Source organism: Bacidia gigantensis (assembly GCF_019456465.1).
Source record: "Bacidia gigantensis strain McMullin 20006 chromosome Unknown scaffold_268, whole genome shotgun sequence".
Classification (NCBI taxonomy): Eukaryota; Fungi; Ascomycota; class Lecanoromycetes; order Lecanorales; family Ramalinaceae; genus Bacidia; species Bacidia gigantensis.
In genome coordinates, this window is record NW_025408614.1 from 1434168 (window position 1) to 1453120 (window position 18953).

Here is an 18953-nt window from a genome sequence, read left to right on the forward strand (position 1 = left end):
TAAAGCTTCGAACAAGGTCTCCTGCTACAGATGAACGAGCGATCGAATCCTGAGATGGTGTCATATGGTCAATCTTTGATATGGACACACCTAATGTAAATCTCAAGTACTGTGTTGAAGACCTTGGTAAACAAGGCATTCAGGATCACAAATCTCAGCCTTGTAGGTGAGAAATAGCGCATGTCCAATCAGCTCGCCCACAGCAGGTACAAGCCAGGCAACACTATCACTCCCACCCGAAAGGGGGGACTGCCAGTCTGACATACATATTCTCCTGCTGGCAACAGTGAAGCGAAGTGGCAGGTGCATCATTAGCTCAACGCGCGGCTTGCATACTTAGCTCATTTAATTCATGATGGAGATGGGTGAGCTGCGCCAGCGCCATCCAGCCTTCTAGATTTAGACAAGCCCCTCTGGGCCCTCTCAGCCTTGTCGACACCCGCGGTCCGTAATCGAATCATTGCGATGTCACAAACGGTGTAGATACGCTCAAATAGATGAGTGTTCCTCGAGCCTGATTTTCTTCGGCTCTTAAACACATCACTTATTTCACTCTCGAAGCTTGAAGTTATAAGGTACGTAGTAGTCTAACAGTTGTATTTCCACTTCCTTTGGGAACGTTGTCTGAAGTAATTTGGCTCAAGTTCACCAAAAAGTGAGCCTTCATGTCGTCCGCTTGCCTTAAAGAGAGACGAGAAAATACTGCTCACCATATTTGAATCATCCGGTCATCAGCGTATTAGTTACTTAGTACTGTGTCTTCGAAAGTCATTCCTGAAGACTCCGTTGTGGCTGACTCCAAGCCATCACCAGTACCTAAAGTGATTGCTTTAGTGTCTGCCGAGCCAGATATGTCTGATAATGAGAGTAGGCCTGGAGCCACATCCCAAGGAGACTGCATACCCCTTGTGTACAAGCTACATTACAAAGACGTGGTCTCAAATGAATTGATTCACACGAGAGAGGATAAAAAGCCAATCCAGACTTGGAGCGGAAAAAAGTCTGCTAGACTTCCTACACTTGAGCTCATCACCGATGTATACACAAGTGCGAAGAGCTCTGAAAAAGAGGCTTCCGTCGCCGATGCTCCACTGATTGTCAACGACTGGTCAAGGACATATCTGAAGATCAATTCACCGGCAATTATTCGTGCTCTTCAATCCGAAGTTGACTACTATCCTAATCAAGACTTTTCGGGAGAGTCCATTCAAATTTACGAGCCCTTTACTGTTTTGGTGCACTTCGAGAAGGAGCTGGCATCATACCGGGAGAGATTCTCCCCCGGCCAAGTAGAGCCAGAATCACTTTGTGACCGTGAAAAAAGCGCTTACGAAGATATAGAGGCGTTGCAGAGCTTCCTAGGAGAAAGGATAGGCGATTCAGTAGAGAAAGAAAGGCAGCGGCACGAGAGAGGCTTTGCGTCTTTCGAGATGTTGTGGCTTCTACTAAAGCCTGGGGCCACCGTCTATTACGACAAGGGCGGAAGTCTTGACGCCTTCGTCATCCATGGAGTGTCAGGCGGCATAGTCAATGGTCAATCCACCCCTTACGTAATCGACATGTGGTACTTAGATTATGACGGCGAAAGTATTGGCAGACGTATTCATAGAGTTGTCCAGAATGTTTTCGGTGGGGAACGAGACATAACAAACCTCAAGGTCTTTCCGTGTGAGCCTGCGAAGTCCGAAAATGCGAACAATTATTTGCAAAGATTAGAGGAACGCGGCAAGAAGTTTTGCGAACTGACATCGAGGCAATGCAGAAGCTACGACGGATTGACCAGCACTTTCCCGAGGAACTCTGTATGTTGTGCCTGTCTGAGACATCGATCTCTCTTGACGGATCTTATGCTTACCTCTACACAATCTAGGTCAAAGGTTTGGTAATGGTTGACAGCGAGGAGTGGAACTTGCGGGCAGGTTCGGACGAGAGACCGGTCGTAGGCGGGCTCTCAGACGGTGTGCCAACTGGGATATATCAGTGCTCCTGTACAGTGTGTCTCAAGCTTAAGTCAACAGCTGCGAGACGCAAGATATCTCCGTTTGCTGAATATGATGGTATCACGCCCGAGAAGAACAAAGTGTTGACCTCACATCAATATATACTCTGCTCGGGATCCATCACCGTTTATGAATTGAGATCACTCGAATGGCGTAAGTGCGGCCGACTAGTCGGAGACCGAATCCTGATTCTATTGAGCCAGCTATATCTGACCATAAACAAACTAGATCGTGTATATGTCGCTGGCATCGATAAACCGCAATTTGACCGTGGCATGATCGATACTCTCGTGGTGCGAGAGGATCGCAGGCAACTGGTCATGGCACTAGCAGAGCGCAACACACAAAAGGCAGACCTTGACGGGAAATCACAAGATCAACGATGGACAGCAGATCGAATCGAAGGAAAGGGTAAAGGTACAGTGGTTCTCTTGCACGGTAAACCAGGAGTCGGCAAGACCTACACAGCAGGTAGGCATGCAATTCTGTCATGGAGGAGAGGATTTAATGCGCGTATCAGAGTGTATCGCTCATTATACACAGAGACCCTTGCTGTCTCTGACCGTCACCGATATCGGCACTACGCCAGAGGAAGTTGAGCAGTATCTCAATCCGCTCTTCGAGCGTGCCAAACGCTGGAATGCGATCCTCCTGCTTGATGAAGCAGACATATATATGGAGGCACGAGAAAGGCTTGACTTGGCAAGAAACAGCCTAGTATCAGGTATTCATTCGCTTCCGGAGTACATCACGATCACATCACTAACAAGGGGTTCAGCATTCTTGCGTGCTATGGAGCAGTGCCAGAGCCTCTTGTTTCTCACAACAAACCGAGTTGGCTCTTTCGACGACGCCTTCATCTCTCGAATCCATGTCTCTTTGTACTATCCAGACTTCTCCGATGAGGAACGCAAAAAGGTCTGGAAAATGCTCTTTGACAAATTGGCTAGAGATAGGGGCGACATTATGCGGGTTCCAATTGACACAAAAGACTACATCAACGGAAAGGAAGTCAAAGCTGTCGAATGGAATGGCCGCGAGATCACAAATGGTTGGTCATTTCTAAAAGAAGAAAGACAAATGCATGGACGCTGATTTTGAAACCAACGCTAGCTATCCAAACTGCAGTTGCGTTAGCCGATTTCGAAAACGATAAAGACGAAGAGGGGAAAATCCTGCTTAAAGACACCCACATCTCGCAGATCGTCCGTATGTCAAAGCAATTCAAGACTTACTTGAAAGAAGTCCATCGGGCCGATGAAAGCAAGAGGGCAGCACGGCAAAACCTTCGTCAAGATGACTTTGATCTTCAAAGTGAGGCTGCAGCATAGAGTAGCATGACCCTTACCATGAAATAGTCCTTCTTGCTGTATCAAAGAAGAAAGGCTACATGTTGACCAACAGAGCAGGGAGGAAGCAGAAGAGGACCGGTATATCGTTGTTATCATTGGTGCCCATTACGTGAGCTATAATGTTTCAAGATGCCATACTCGTGGTGTAGGTAGAACTGTTGAAATGTAGCACACTTTACTTGATCAGTTGGGCTGTCGTATTGATATCGCACGATGAAAGTTCCCTCTTGATAGCCTTAGTATTTTCAAGTTCTACGACTCGACGCCCGAGATCGGATTGAGTGGAAGAAAAGCAGAGAGGATATCACAAGCAAGAAAACATCCTAGAGTAAGGCTGTGGCATGCTCTCTTTTTTAGACTGTTTGATGCTGTTCTATCCCAAGCCTCCATGAGCAGCATGAATTTTTCCATTTTGTTCTACGTAGCAGGAACACATTGAAGAGACCAGTGTGAGCTTGTCCAAATACATACCCTTCTTTCGTTGTCACCATTCGCCTAGAGAGGAGTCGGGCAATGGCTTCTCCCCAAGCTCGACCCTCATTGGTGACAGCCAAAATACTCATTAGAGAGGCGTTGAAGGTGACAAGCTATACGAACTAGATATACCTCGCAACGGACAATTAATCAAAATCGACATCGTCACCATTCATGATCTCATGAGCGATCCTCACACTACGTGGGCCGAGGGGAGAGATCCCAACGGTACACGATGGCGTCAGGACCTCCTCGCTTCTCAATTCTCGCATGCAGGGGTAATTTCTTACGGCTATGATTCGATGGTTGTTCAAAGCTCTTCTGTCGCCGGCATCTTGATTTTGCAATGAATCTATTGCGGTGGCTCAAAATGAAACGGAACACTGAGGACGAAATGCTGATACCTCTACTGTTTTACCTGCCACAGTCTTGGTGGCATTATCGTAGAGAAGGTGAAATGGTGTCTTTCTTTTCGAACATAGACTTCTTAGGGTTGATTTTGTCCATTAAACTTTAGTCATTGCCAACAACAAGAAAGACAATGATTTTTCGCGCCGTCAAAGGCATCGCCTTCCTCGGAGTTCCACCTCATGGCTCTGGGAATATTAAATTGGGCAATTTCTTTGCGTACTTGTGATGATCTTACATAGGAAGCACAGACTCTGATCTCCTAACCGACCTTGATACGAAGTCGAAAGTGCTCGACAACATCTGCATCAATGCAACAAACTTGATGTCAATTACGGATATTCACTTTCTGTAAGACACGCAACTATCCAGGACTAGGGAGTCTTGTATCTCCTCTGCTTTGCATGCTGAGATCTAATAGACTGGTTTCTATACCAGTTTAGTAACAAAGATTCTGCTCGCCTCAATTGTCTAAACAAAGAGGTCATCGCCATCAATGCAGATCATAGCTCAATTTGCCAACTCGCCTCTGGCGACACCAAATGCGAGCTGATAGGCGGTTCGATCGTAGCTTTAGCGAAGTATATTGTCGATATGTCTCCTTCCGAGGAAACTTCGCAACTCAACAGCAATCCGATCCCAAGATTGACTGTCCATATTGCCATGGAGGGCGAGCACGACGTTACCGCAACCCTCAGATCCAAGATTAAGCAGGATCAGATGCTTGAATTGATACTACCCATAGGATTAACACCGGCTATCCTTGTGATCTCGTTCACAGAGTCACCTATATCATCTATTTCTACAACGGACAATCACTCAATCTTCTCGTGATGCATGACGGAGCGGGCATCTTCTCGATTTTTCCTTGGCCCCGCTATACCCGTCAATTTCTTGACTCCTGTATCAGATGGAGACTTGAAGACTAAGGCCGCAGAACCACGATTAGAGATCTTAGCTGTGGTATCGGGCGGTATGCTGGGTCAGCATACGCCCATCAGCAATGGTATCATGAAGAAGATCCACGAGAAATTGGTAGTCCCATGTTCAAACGAAGGTTCTGGATTTGATAGCCATCCGAACGACCATAAGGCTTGCCAGGTGTTCTACGGGATGATGAATGACCCAGAGATTGCGCAATACAAGGTTGGAAGGGAGCACTCGACCATTGAACTCAACCAATGGTAAGGATGAGCGAGTGACATGCATGCACACGAGGTAGACACCGAGTCACTGCTTTCCAACTGCCATGCGCTGCTGAAATAGCAAGTAAAATAGCCATGCTAGCAAGGAAACAAAGAGAACGATGCGAGTATCAGCGAAATCGATGTCAATCCACGGGAACTCTTCTGACACAGTGATCTAGATTGAATTCTCATCTTTCTCAGAGAAAGATTAAGACAAATGACAATAACCTTTGTGTTTAGGCTGTAAGAATGTCAACTCGGGGTGATATGTGGCGCCAAGACCCCATCCTGCCTTGGGATCCAGAACAGCACATTCTTCCTCACTCATATAATCATCAGGCATGTCACAACCAATACAGATTGGCTCTGCCAATGAGTTCAACAATATTCTCAAATCCTCAACGATAGTAGTTGCAGACTGTCAGTCTCCCCTCCCCCGCCTTCCTCACCCCACCACAAATACTCAACCTCCGCAAACCCATCGCTGACAAAACCTCATACCACAGTCTACGCAGACTGGTGTGGCCCCTGTAAGACCATAGCCCCTCTCTACGCCCAATTATCCACCCAGCTCTCCCGCCCCAACAAAATCACCTTCGTCAAAGTCAACACCGAGACCATACAGGATGTCGCTCAAGAATATAAAGTGTCCGCGTATGCCACCCTCCTTCCCCCACCATCTAGCATTCTCCCCTCACCCTAAAGAAATCCACCGACTAACCACAAACCCCCACCCAGTCTTCCGACCTTCATAATCTTCAAATCCTCTACCATCGTCGAGAAAATCCGGGGCGCCGACGGCCCGAAGTTACAAGCGGCAGTCAAGAAGCTCGTTGCGGAAGCCGACTCTGACGGCACTGGTGCTGGGGGGTTCGGCAGTGGTAGCGGTGGGGGGCCAAGATGGCTCCCCTTCCCCGCCCCGCAGGGCTACACGGACGTGACGGACCAGGTGGATGTGCGCGGGCTGGATCTGCTGAATAGTAGCAGTGAGGGTGGAGGGCCAAGGATATTATTTTCGGGGGAAAGACCATCAGGTTTGGTAGGGGAGGGGAAGGGGAAGGGAAAGAGTGCGGGTGGTAGTGGCGGAAAGCAAGAGGAGGAGGGGAAGGACTGGGTCGAAAGTGATACTGATGAGCAATTGATGCTGTATATACCGTTCCAGAGCACGCTCAAGGTGCATACGCTGCATATTACGTCTTTACCGCCGAAATCTCCGGAGGGAGATGGGGATGGGGATGAGGAGATTCCCATGCGGCCGAAGAATCTACGGATTTATTCAAACAGAGCGAATGTGCTGGGCTTCGATGAGGCGGACGGTTTACCGGCGCTACAGAGTGTGGAACTCAGGCCGGAGGATTGGGACGAGAAGACTGGGTCGGCGAAGATTAGTCTCCGATTCGTGAAGTTTCAGGTCGTGCATTCGTTGATCTTGTTTGTGGTGGATGGGGAAGGGGAGGGGGAGAAGGTCAGGGTGGATAGGATTAGAGTTGTGGGTGAGACGGGGGAGAAGAGGGATCCGGGGAAGTTGGAGAAAGTGGGAGAGCATGATCACTGAGGTGGATGTATTGGTACTTGGATATGGGCCATGGACGGGAGTGGAAGATCATATGATGGCCATGGTGATGATCATACGGCCCTTCAGAGCTGGCATGAAAAGATGAAAAGCATCAGACAGGATCTCAATAGACTTAAAAATTGGCGGACAAGCTCTGCTTCTTCGTCTTCCTCCGTGTCCACACGCAGCCATTGTGTTTCCCTCTCTTCTGACTTGAGACCCAAGCAGACCTCTCCTTCATCTCCATTATAGCAACTTCTTCCTGTTATCTTCCTCGCAACAGCCGCATCATTCATCGTAAATGCGAAAATATATGTCCAGCCTTCACCACCCCAACCAGCCCACAGAGTCAAGACGAGTAGGTTTCAGGGATCAGACCAACGTGCAATTTCATCACTCTAGGCACAGACTTGACGCCTGGACACTGCTATCCTTAAATCGAGGAAATGTCCACGCAACACGGGTATGAGTTTCGTCATGCCGCCGCACGAAGAAAGAGAACTCCCTTTGGCAACAGCGACATTTATTTGTGGTAGAAGATTTTGGCTTGGCGAGGCTAGGCCAGGGAAGGCCTAAGGCGGATGACCCGGAGTCGCCGGATATTTTGGCGGGGAAAGTTTGTGGGTTTTTTGATGTTATGAGGGCTTATGATGAATTGATGCACATACATGATAGGAAGAGGATGATGCTCCTTCACTGGGGCATATGATCTTCATTTTCAGCACTCGCCGTTCTGAAGCCTGCAGCTCGCTTTCCTTACGAAGGGCTGGGGACGTTTGACTCACGGAGTCACGGTCCAGGGAACATGCTGTTCCCCGTAGTGGTTGGAGACGAGGAGGGTGGTGTGGAGCTTCATCGAAAGGCACGAACGGTTTGATATACGGGTAGCCGCACTATCATGGAGCACCGAGGCCGACTTTTGATGTTCGACCGTGGCGTAAAGGATTCAGTTGCCCAAGTGAGGGGTTGTGGCACCGAAATGTACATATTGTTTTGACAGCAGGCACAGCAATCATATTTTGTTTCAAGAAACGGATTACGACTCGTTTTGTTAGCACGCTTCTACGTTGATGCATGGTCAGCAAGGCTGACTGTCGTTCTGCGAGCTGGTTCTATAATCGCATAGTCGTCGCTTTAGAGATGTAATTTGGCTATGCATGACAGTGGCACTTGCTGCAAAAATGTTTGTTCTGAGGGAACAGTGCGTGCCGCGAGAACAGGGTATGGTGTTGAATGTGAGAGGGTCTTTCCAGTCGGGCATGTACGAAGAGGGTAATTCGGCCGCGATTCACGCATTCCTCATGGATTTGCTTCTCACTTACATGGGGAGCGTGACATATTATTGGGCAACAAGAGCTCATTGAACAGCATTCCCTGAACTCCAGGTACACGTGAGCAGTAAAAGCAGTGGGCCGTTTGTGGGGGGCAATAGGATAAGCAACCATCGAGTGTAGTCGGTTTGTGCGTACACATACCTAGTCCAGTATAATTCTGGTGAACAAGGCTGTCGTAATTGCACTGATCAGATTTCTGTTTCAAACTGTGGGCGACCAGAGAGGGCTGTGATGAGCTTTGCAGTGACCTTATCAGGAAAATCATGAACCACACAGCAGATTTTGAGTCTTGTTTCAAGTTGCATGCCATGGGTATCTGTGAACAGGCGTAGTGTTTGGAGCGTGGCGGTTGTGCTTGCCTCGGTCTAGATCCTCATTCTTGAGGGCTAGGGAGGCTCGAAATCCCAGCAATGGGGTTGCCGGTTCCACGCATACTGAGGAGGGCGGTGAACGGAGGACGTGGAGGGGTTCCTCTCATGGTGATACGTGGGCGATGTGATGAGATTGTATGAGGGATCGTTGGCCTGCATCTGCCCTTGCAGCAGTACCAGGGCATTTTGGGTGTCTACGCGTTCGTGCAGCCCAAGAGTGAAATGTTCCCTCCTCTGCCTCCTGTCCCCCATGTGCCGAAGAAAGTGGAGAAAAGGCCTCCGTCAGAAGTATATGCACCGACCTTCACGCCGGTGTCAGAGTTGGCAAAGGTGGAGAAGCGACAATATCCCGTCCTCAAACCTTTCAGCAGTCTCCATACCGTCTCTAAGACTACCGTACTCTATCTTGCGTCAACAACATCATCTCAGCCGCTTCCTTAGCAGCGAAAGTACACGTGGTGTTGGACCGTCCGCGGACCACGCGATAGTGGATAGTGGATAGTGATCGACAGGTAAAGAAGGATCGACAGGCACCTTTTACACTTCCCGCTCCAAAATTTCCCCGCCGTCCCAAAGAAACCTCGAGCATCCTCTAGCCGGTTTCACGACTAGATGGCCCACGCCGGCCGTCTTCAATTCACGCGGACTTTGACTAGATCCGGCAGCTGGAATTGCTGATAGTAATATCAATGACGAGCACCGTATCGATATGAGCTCTATCCTAAGATTGAAGGATCGATACCAGAAGAGGAAAGAATGTTTTGATGGTTTCTCTTACACATGGCAGCTGGAAATTCGCTGAGGCTCATGACTTTGTTTCACACCTTCTTCATCATGGAAATCGCTCGTTGGTGCACGTTGACCGGCCAAAACAAACTCTTCCGAGGCAGACATTTGGCTATTCCAATGCCGTGTCTAAAGAACGCCCCCATAAGCCACGTGGAATATCGTGCAAAGCTTGGCGGTGAAAACGGCCAAAGTCTGGTGGTCTACCATATCAGCGGTGTGCATGGACGCTTTGATCTCGAAAACGGTATTTGATCGCGGTACTTCGAATGTGGGATTACAATGCGATTTACCGCTTTTGGAATATCAGGTCTCCTAGACAATACTACTGGGAATAGCATTTACTACACTACTAGTGATAATCATTATCATGTCTTGCGAATGTTAATCCTGGACCCTTTTGAAGTACAATTATCAGTATCGAGAACGACTGGCCTCTGGTACCTTCTCCGCTGATTTCCATCTCCATGCTGGCGTTCTCGTAGACTTCGTAGTCCATCGTGATGAACGTTTTAGGTCGGCCCAGCACTACAGGTGAGACAACTACTCTTTTAGCTACTGGGACTTGTTCTTCTAGATTCGCACCAAAATTATGCACCATCTTGAGACTCGTGGAACCCATGTGAGCCGCAGGCCATTTCAAGATCTGAGGAGGGATCAAATCTGGCATTGCACATCCTCATCATGGATTTCAAGCCAATCAAAAGCCGGGTTAGAAGCCGACTGTTCATGGAATGGTTAGACCCCAGCCACCAAAAGTTTGCTTGCCCGTGATTGACATATTCGGCGAATTTTGCGTGAACATGGGCCAAGGAAGTTAAGTGGAGAAGTCAAACCGGGCCGTCGGGCCCAGATGAAAGGGCACCCCCAAGGTCGTTGGAGGTCGACGAGGTTTCCACGATTGACAGTCTGTCAAAGCTCGCAAGGTGCGGTGATGCTGATTCTCCACAGCTCGTGCAGCTTTGTATATCTCAGACAGGTATGAATAATTGTGGATTGCTTCTCTCACCCGACGATGCGGGTTTTGGCGATGTGCGCAAGTGCGTCCGTATTTGACGCAATCGCTTTATCGTGAGCAACGATGAAAATCTTTACGTTTATCTCGTAGTGACTTGCCAGATCAGTCAGAGACATCAAGACCGTACCTGCGCGGTTCCTGCATTAGCGGTAGTAGCTCCGAGTCAACATGCCCTGTAGCTGCCGCGATTGGCATGGCTCTATCACAGCAGGGGTTAAAGCGCTGTCGAGAGACTAGCCCACGCCGGCCTGTCCCAAACAAATCAGAGAAAACGTGGCGAATAGAGCCTACGACTACTAGGCTAATTGCTGCAGCGTGACGAGACCAACGTGACTGGGGGAGCTGGTAGGTGTCCTTGGAGGCTTGGAGCCGTAAAGCAGCGTAAGGCCACTTGCTGCTTTTGAATATCGATATTCTTGCCACTCGTAAATTGCGGCCAGGAATATTTTTAGTCTCACCTTCGCCACACGTTGGGCCAGATTCCTGCCTCGCATAATGGAGTAGAATAATAAGAATAATGATTGTGGATGTGACAAAAGTTATGCACGCTGACTATGCGCGGCACAACTCTTCCATCTAATCGCTTATACAACATACCGAGAGCCGTGCCTTCAGCGTTCTGCTACCACGCCGCTGCGGCAAGCGGTATTGATGATACCACATGGCTCGTTAGGGTGGGTTGTCTGTATCGTGGTTGCGACAGTCAATGCCCAGTCTGTTCGCGATCTGGATGTCCTGCAGACGGCTTGGGGTTCAGACCAAGACATCCAGAGCGGAAGAGCAGGGTCGTAGAAGTTTGGGTCATGGACATAGCATGGCGAACCTTGTTTCTGCTTTTTACCAACTGAGAATATGGTGAATGCAGGTCATACGAGCCGTTTATGACATGTTTTGCAGTCATTTTCTCGATTTCTACCCATTTTCATATCCGCCGCAGCCAATGCGATGCTTGCGCATCACACATAAGGTCCAACCCCGCACCGCACGGTTGCCTATGTACCATGATCTGCCTTCTTACAAAGAGCGGTTCAGCGTGCAAAGGCCATGTGGTACTCGTGTTCGATGGCGAGACGCCTACCAGCCGGTTCTGTAGCAGAGAAAATGCAACGCGTGGAGGGTCGTCATATTCGACAGAAAGTATGGGCGGCTATGTTTCATCCAATTCCGTTCCAGGCCGTGTCTTTCTTCGTGAATCTTGTTCGAAGTATACTGTACTAGAGGGAGTAGCGGTCGTCATCTTCGTAGGGAAGCCCCCGTCGTGTGTATCGATAGGCCATTCATAAGCGCTATCTATAATCGCTTGGCCGCAGAGTGCCTCAGTAAAGAACGGAGACGCCAGCTGAGAAGTGTGGCATCGTGGCTGCAAGGTCCCGCCATGAGTTTAGGTGCAGCTCGCGAGACAGGCAATGTTGACAGCTTGCATAGCCGACAATTTGTCACTCTGCGGTGTGACCAGTCGTACCCAAATCCTGCAGTGTGCGTGCGTGAATTCATTCGTGTCCCAGCGTAGATTTTTAGAGTCTGCAGCTGATGCATCCAATCGCTATGGTTGGTATGCGACGGCTGATCCTCATTCAGCTTATGCGCTGCCCTTCCAACACATGCCTCTCTCCTCTCACAGACTCACAGTCAGGCTTCCTGACGAATGCAGTACATGTGACACCTAGGGAAGACAACGAAGATGCCCGGCCTGACGTCTTTCATCCTATAACAGAGCCTCTCATTGCCGCTGACAGTGACGATATGTGCGTAGCACAAAATGCTCCGGGGTAGTCGATTGAGCGACTGTCATTCGTCGGTGATCGCTGTGCTGAGGTGAATTAGCTCCCTTTGTCCCTGGTGCTCCGCCTGGGAAGCACCACAGGCAAGGCGGATGCTGCAGATTCTGGGGTCCTGGTTGGATGAAGCAGCACTGGATCTTGGACGAGTAAGATGCTGGATCGAATCTAGGTGCTGCTTAGTGTATGCGAGGGCGCGGGTCCGGTACAAGACCAAAGAAACAGGGTTCGCGGTGCTGCTGCGCCATTACAATCCTGCCGATGTCCCCCATCCACGGAAAGTCATTAGTGGTGTTAGTCCAGAGATACCCTGTCAATCCAATGCGATGGATCCGTCCAAGCTAAGTCATTTTCGTATCGAGGCCACTTTAGGTCGGATTCGCTATTTTGGTGTCGTTTTTCGCCTAAGTGGAGATACTTGCTGCAAAGGCCTCTTCGCTGCTTGCACACTCGCTCTACTCTGATACTTTTCATCCGTCTCTGTGCCCTCCACATTCGTTTTGCTTTTTCTGTCCCTCTCTTACTCAGGCTTCATTCTCGTGTCGAGAATAGTCCTTCTTCCTCTATTGTCATCTTTCTTTTTCTGTATCCCCTCCAGGTGATCTTTGGTCGTGGCCATTTCTTTGCACCGTCATACCAACAATACCTCAGTCACTCATTTGGCAATCGTGCCTCTACAATCATCTACTACCTAATCGACCATCCCATAATTGCTCTCAGGTCCGTTTGGTCTGTTGAGTCAATCTACCGTCACTCTTTCCAGTTACATATCCATCCCCAAAGTCGAAGCCGTTGACTGCTCGACGGTTCCTTTGCCCGATTTATCACCAACCAGGTCACCTGCAACAGTCGTGCAATATATCCTAATAACAATGGAAACACAAAGCTTGCCGCCTCATACGATGGGCCAGTCTGCCTTCTACTACTACAATCCAGATCCCTGTGCGGATCACAGACAGCATGGCCATTTTTCTCAACATCCAAGTGCTGGTCACGAGGATGTTCACCACCCAATCAACCATCAACAATATTACCAGCCAGGCATGATCATGCATCCGCACCATCCCATGGCCTATCCTCAGATTGCCACTCCAAGTCCTCAGGTCCACCAAAAACCAGTCGTGATGACCCCAAGGCCTATCCAACAAAAAGTCAGTGTATTGGCTAGTAACTCCGAGCCAACGGCCCTCTCCTTAGATACACAGTGTGTCTCGCCAGATATGTGCCTCTACTCGTCAACACCAGCTCTATCTGAGGCGAACAGCACCAGCAGCAGTTCGCCTTCGTCTTGTGGTGGGCTATCGACACCCATGTCAGGATCATATATGAGCTCGACCGTGATTGAAGGTGTGAAGGAAGGTTGCGAAGTCGACGTGAAGAATGAGATCCTCGCAGGCGGGGACTTCACCCGATCCTGCTCGCCACTATTGACACCTGGTATGTCACCCAAAATCCATGTCATACATTCATGAGTATACGCCAATGAGTTCGCTATATTTTACCGTTATTGTCGGTGTTGTATGTCTGCGCAATGCAAATTCAACGAGACTGACAAATTTTGCGGGTAGTTTTCCTCCACCCGCCGTCAGTAACCGCTAGCCAAGCCACGGACCTCCTTTCCATCAATTCTTGCCCGTCACTTTCTCCATCCCCATCACCAGGACCACAATCAGCCTTCTCCGATACAGAAATCAACTTTTGCAACCCTCAAAATCTGTTGAAATCGTCGCATTCGATCAGCCAAGCAGTCTCAGATCATTTCCCGCTTCTGCCAACACTGTGTTCAGGAGACGATGAGGAACACAAATTGATCTTGAACGGTGGCTTCGCATTTTCCAAGCCAGAATCCCACTTTACCAAAGATTTTGATTCGTGTGGAGCACTCCTCACAGAGACACCCCATTTTGATAGCCTTTCGGACCTCGATTCCGAGAACGACTTCATTCTGGACCTGACTCGCTTCGCCCCTGAAAACACTGGGTATCCTGAGCATAAGAAGCAGCGTCTGGATTTGTTCGCTTTTGACGACGAGTCACTTATAAGCGAAGACAGCTTTGAAGAATTTGAAGAGACGGAACAATTTGCATCGGCAGCTTTCTTGACACCCCCTGAGTCTCAGTGCTGCTCAGAGAAGGCATCGCCAAAAATGGTACCTGTCAAGAAGCCTCGCAACAGCCCCCGCAAAACAACGAAAAGAGCCCTTGCGAAGGCCGAGCCCGCCGATTCTGAAGTCAACGGTACATATTCTCAGACGGCCAGTGCAGCCGAGCAAACAAACGAGGCACAAGATTCAGTCGCTGAGAACGGAGAAGACGGCGGCGTAGATGATGATACCACCCCAGATACCCCAGCAAGCACTTCGTCAAATCAGCCAATCGCTCGTCGTGGTCGCAAGCAGTCTTTGACCGACGACCCTTCCAAAACCTTTGTTTGCACGCTTTGCTCCCGCCGATTCCGTCGACAAGAACATCTAAAGCGTCACTATCGCTCCCTCCATACTCACGACAAGCCATTTGAGTGCCACGAATGCGGCAAGAAGTTCTCTCGCAGTGATAATCTGTCTCAGCACTCCCGCACTCATGGCGCCGGAGCAATTGCTCTTGATGTCCTTGAAGAAGGCGAGTTACCCCCGCAGACGAGTGACGGACCAGGACAAGTCGCCACCATTGACACACTCGGCACAAGACTTTTTGAAGCCGCCGCTGCAGTCTCCAGCGCTAGTTCTTCGACTACTTCGGGTTCACAAAGGAACAGTATCAGCCCTGCTCCGCCGGCCGAGAACACGAAGGCCATCAGAAAGCGTAAGAGGGACGATTAAACACCCTTTGCGCATCGACATACATGTATCATATCATCTACGACTACTCATGAATGCAACGTTTCAGAAGAAGACCACCGCCAGAATCTGGTGTGATGTTGAATGAGGACTAGACAAAAAGCATCCGTGTGCCAACAACAATCACGGCAACGGGAATCGAATATAGAGCCACTGGGGAGTCTGCAATGGTCTGGAGGTATCCTTTTTTCAAGGGTCAGGGTCACATGGCCTTGGCCCTGCGTTCGCACTTCATACTGACTATTGGTGTTCTATCTTCTCTTCATTGTAAAACTATATTGTCTGACAAAGGGTGTTGCCGGAGGCTTCTCTGTATATTTTAACAAATCTTTGTATGCATACTCGCTGATCATCTGAGTGCTGGACACGACGAGCTCTAGCTTAGAGAGACTATACCAATCATTTCCCACCACATCATAATTTCAAAGTGTCCACGTTTCTTCATGTTTCACGCTGTGCATGTTCTAGCTTGACGTACTAGATCGTCCTCTCAGCCCACAAACTTCCTTGCCGCCCACTTGGCCAGCAAATCGTCATCCTTGCATTCTTCTAACCGCGCGCGCTCCCAACTATCAAAGTATCAGACCCAAACATCTTCAACCCACTTGCACATCATGCCTGTCATCCAGCGGCCCGCTGTCCATCACACCATCTGTCTGCCTGTCTGACCTGCATACCCTGCATGGCCGCCACGGCGGCCAGCCCAGCCATTGTCTCATCTGCGCAGAAAGTAGGAAAATGCCGCTGCTTTTCCACCTTTCCCTCAGCGTCTCGCTGTGCGTCATGTGCACCTAAATCCCAGCCATGGCTGCAATCCTTTCGAAGTCTCGAGAAAGAGGCATATGTGAGTTATTCTCTTTCCACCGGCGTACGTCTCACGCCGTGCAGCGTGCGCGCTTGCTTGCCAGTCCTCAAAATAGCAACCGTATTGCATCATCTCAAACTGCCTCTTTCTTTCTCACCGCCCATCAACCCCACTCTCTCCACCTTCCCTGTCCTTCCCTTCCTCACCCTGCTGCTCCTCCTCCACAACACTAAAGGCCACCCACACCCACAGACTGCACCCCGCGCACTGCACCCCCACCTCCTCCTCACCCTCATCCACAGCTTTCTCTAGCTCTGACTCTGTAACCACGTATTCTCTGCCTTCCCTGCTCCCGCATCTGCATGCTGTGTAGTAGACCCGTTCCACGGGGGAGTGGTGAAAGTCGTCGAGATCAAGGACTGTGTCCTGGCCCGTCCATTTAGATTCTTGCTCGTCCTGAGGGCGGAGAGGGTGGTGGGGGTGAGGAAGGACTGAGGTGAGGAGGAGCGAGCGGTCGTAGGCAGAGCGAGAGGAAGGAGATATGAGGGTCTTGTAGGCGAGGGTTATTTGGTCGATTGTTGGGTTTGGGGTGGGTAGAGTTGTGAGGGAGGAAGAAGGGCGGAGGGATTTGTCTGGGTGATGCAGCAGGAGGGCGTCTCTGTAGGCTTGCTTTACCTGTTTCGAGGTGAGGCTTGGGGAGGAGGGAGAGGTGGGTGATGGGAGGGAGAGGATGCTGTAGTGGGTTGGTGTATGTAATGCTGTTGGCATTTCTGCAGGTTGTAGAGGTCTGTTACATGAAGATCTAGTTGGCCATGAAGAGCTTGTGAGTGCTCATATTCGAGCGGAGCTCGCCTTGTTGCTCCGAGAGACATTTGCTAGAGCCCTATAGTTACTGACAGGGGCCAGCTCGTGCGCAATAACTTCTCCGAAGCCTTGGCAGTGACCCGCGGCTTCAGGGGCTCTTCCTCCTGCTTGCTAATCACAAGATGATATTGTTGATAATTCATGACACAAAGATTTCATTCTTTCGCCCATTAGCTGGGCCCAGCCGTTTGGGCCAAAGCTAGTATCTACGAGAGGAGAGAGTTGGGACGAGACAATGTCACATATCGATCTTGTGATATATGTATCGTAATCCTTTCCAAAAATTCTTGCATGTATGACTATCATCACTCACTCACTTCAGTCCTGTTGACTTATTCGCCTAAATTTGTTCTTTTGGTCCTACACTGCATCCCTTTTCTCCTGATAAGCCACACAGCGACCGCTCCGCACGCACCACTCCACAAGCCTAGCAGCGTGAAATACCAGCCTCTTCCGGCGGCGTCGAGCAGCGGCTGCAAGACTGCAACGCCTGCCGCTGCCATTGCGCACCGGGTAATACTAGCAGCTGCTGCTGCAGTGCTGGGGCTCTCAGGGAAGACATCAACAAGGAGGGTGTTGTAGGTAGTGTAGAAGTATGTGCCCCAGAAACCTTGGATGAACTGCAATATCAGAGGTACAGACACCTGCACATGACTGCTTACCGCCCATCCGTAGCCGATTAATGTTGAAGTAGAGACCATCAGAAGCCATAGACTGCCTCTGGATCTTGCTCTCTCAATCGGGAAAGTATTCAAATCGTCGCCGGAGACCTTGTTGACTGTCCAGCCTATCTTCTTGGCTGTGAACTTATAATTGTGGTCCATGACTTTCCCGACGAAGTAGCCACCACTTATTATACCTGCTCCGCGGGGTAGATATGCCAGGCCAATCTGGAGTTCATTGAAATGATAGATCGATTTGTATATGTCTGGAACTGCGGCGACGAGAGAGTAGTCGACAGTATAGAAGGAACTATGCATCCACAGCACGAAGAAAGTATCAAAGTGGAATATCATACGAAGACAAGCCCATGGATTCGGAATACGAAATCTCTGAAGCAGGCTGCGGTCGAGGGTTACATCTTCATTCACAGTCTGTTTCTCGTTCTCGTCGTTGCCGCTCGCATTTTCTTTACGTCTCCGGACCCAGTGTCTAAACATATTGTACCCACTTTCTTCCCACCCACTTCGTTGCTTTTTCCTACTACCGTCACCTACGACGCTCCTTGCTGTTTCGGGCAGGAAAGCGCCAACACTCAGCAACAAGATTGCTCCTATGATAACCAGCGCCCAGAAGACCCATTCGTAGCTTCCGCTCGAGTAACCCACCCAGCCGCCAACGACGGGTCCAACGCAAGCACCCAAGTTCAATGCCATGCTTACCGGACCAAGCATACTTCCTCTTTCGCTAGGTATGCAAACATCAGCCACGACTCCATAGCTGACCGCAAATGCTGCACTGGCGCCTAGACTTTGAATGGCACGAAGAATAAGAAGAACAATGTAGCTGTGTTTGTTGACTGCAAGGCCTAGATTGCCAATCACATAAAGGGCAAGAGTGAGGAGATAGACTGGTCTGCGGCCTAAAGAGTCCGATAGCGGGCCAAATATGGCAGGGGATATGGCTTGAAAGATGATGTAGATAGTCAAGGTAATATTAATAGCTTGGGCAGATGTGTGGAAATGATTTCTGAGTAAGGGTAGCAGGGGAAAGTAAATGGTTGCCGTCAGTGGAGAAGTGATGGTTGCAAATCCTAGGAGGAGGGTAAGAAGACGCTTATCATTGCGAGTGAATGTTGTGTACGGTGGTGTTGTCGCTTGTATTTGCTCAGTTCCTGATTCTGGGACCTGTTCGATCTTGAGATCCGAGATTGGAGACGCTTTGGGTGGAGATGGCTGGGCCAATGTATCAGTGGTAAGTGGTGACATAGGCTGTCAGTGAGATTAACAGTCAGCCAGGTCTTTCGGATGAAAGTGAAACTTAAATGAAGCAGCGTCAGGAAGACGAAAAGTGATGTCAAGATCAGTCGCCAATATCGCCCTTTAATGAGGTCTTATAAATAGGCGCCCCCGCCCCCGGATCATTGCTTCTTTGAGTAAGCGGTGGAGAAACTCATAAGTGTCCTTATCTAGCCCATCAATTGGCAATCCAGAATCTACGTCTGTGAAGTGTTCCGGGAGTACGG

General features: G+C 49.6%; 5 protein-coding genes across 5 annotated transcripts; 3 read left to right on the forward strand and 2 right to left on the reverse strand.

The window, feature by feature from the left end:
• Nucleotides 1–30: 30 nt before the first annotated feature.
• KY384_009173 (uncharacterized protein) lies at nt 31–5068 on the forward strand (the record flags this gene model as incomplete). The annotated part of the gene is made up of 7 exons (XM_044817659.1): nt 31–67; nt 769–1802; nt 1871–2471; nt 2521–3051; nt 3114–3314; nt 3359–3430; nt 4656–5068. 7 exons carry the CDS (start codon nt 31–33, stop codon nt 5066–5068), a joined length of 2889 nt encoding a protein of 962 aa, XP_044664812.1.
• Nucleotides 5069–5071: 3 nt separating this feature from the next.
• KY384_009174 (uncharacterized protein) lies at nt 5072–6976 on the forward strand (the record flags this gene model as incomplete). The annotated part of the gene is made up of 2 exons (XM_044817660.1): nt 5072–5418; nt 6160–6976. 2 exons carry the CDS (start codon nt 5072–5074, stop codon nt 6974–6976), a joined length of 1164 nt encoding a protein of 387 aa, XP_044664813.1.
• A 6189-nt stretch (nt 6977–13165) lies between these two features.
• On the forward strand, nt 13166–15081 carry KY384_009175 (uncharacterized protein; the record flags this gene model as incomplete). The annotated part of the gene is made up of 2 exons (XM_044817661.1): nt 13166–13700; nt 13832–15081. 2 exons carry the CDS (start codon nt 13166–13168, stop codon nt 15079–15081), a joined length of 1785 nt encoding a protein of 594 aa, XP_044664814.1.
• A 976-nt stretch (nt 15082–16057) lies between these two features.
• On the reverse strand, nt 16058–16672 carry KY384_009176 (uncharacterized protein; the record flags this gene model as incomplete). Its single annotated transcript, XM_044817662.1, has 1 exon — nt 16058–16672. One exon carries the CDS (start codon nt 16670–16672, stop codon nt 16058–16060), a length of 615 nt encoding a protein of 204 aa, XP_044664815.1.
• A 428-nt stretch (nt 16673–17100) lies between these two features.
• KY384_009177 (uncharacterized protein) lies at nt 17101–18696 on the reverse strand (the record flags this gene model as incomplete). Its single annotated transcript, XM_044817663.1, has 1 exon — nt 17101–18696. The coding sequence occupies one exon, from the start codon at nt 18694–18696 to the stop codon at nt 17101–17103; it is 1596 nt and encodes a 531-aa protein (XP_044664816.1).
• Between the last annotated feature and the right edge of the window lie 257 nt (nt 18697–18953).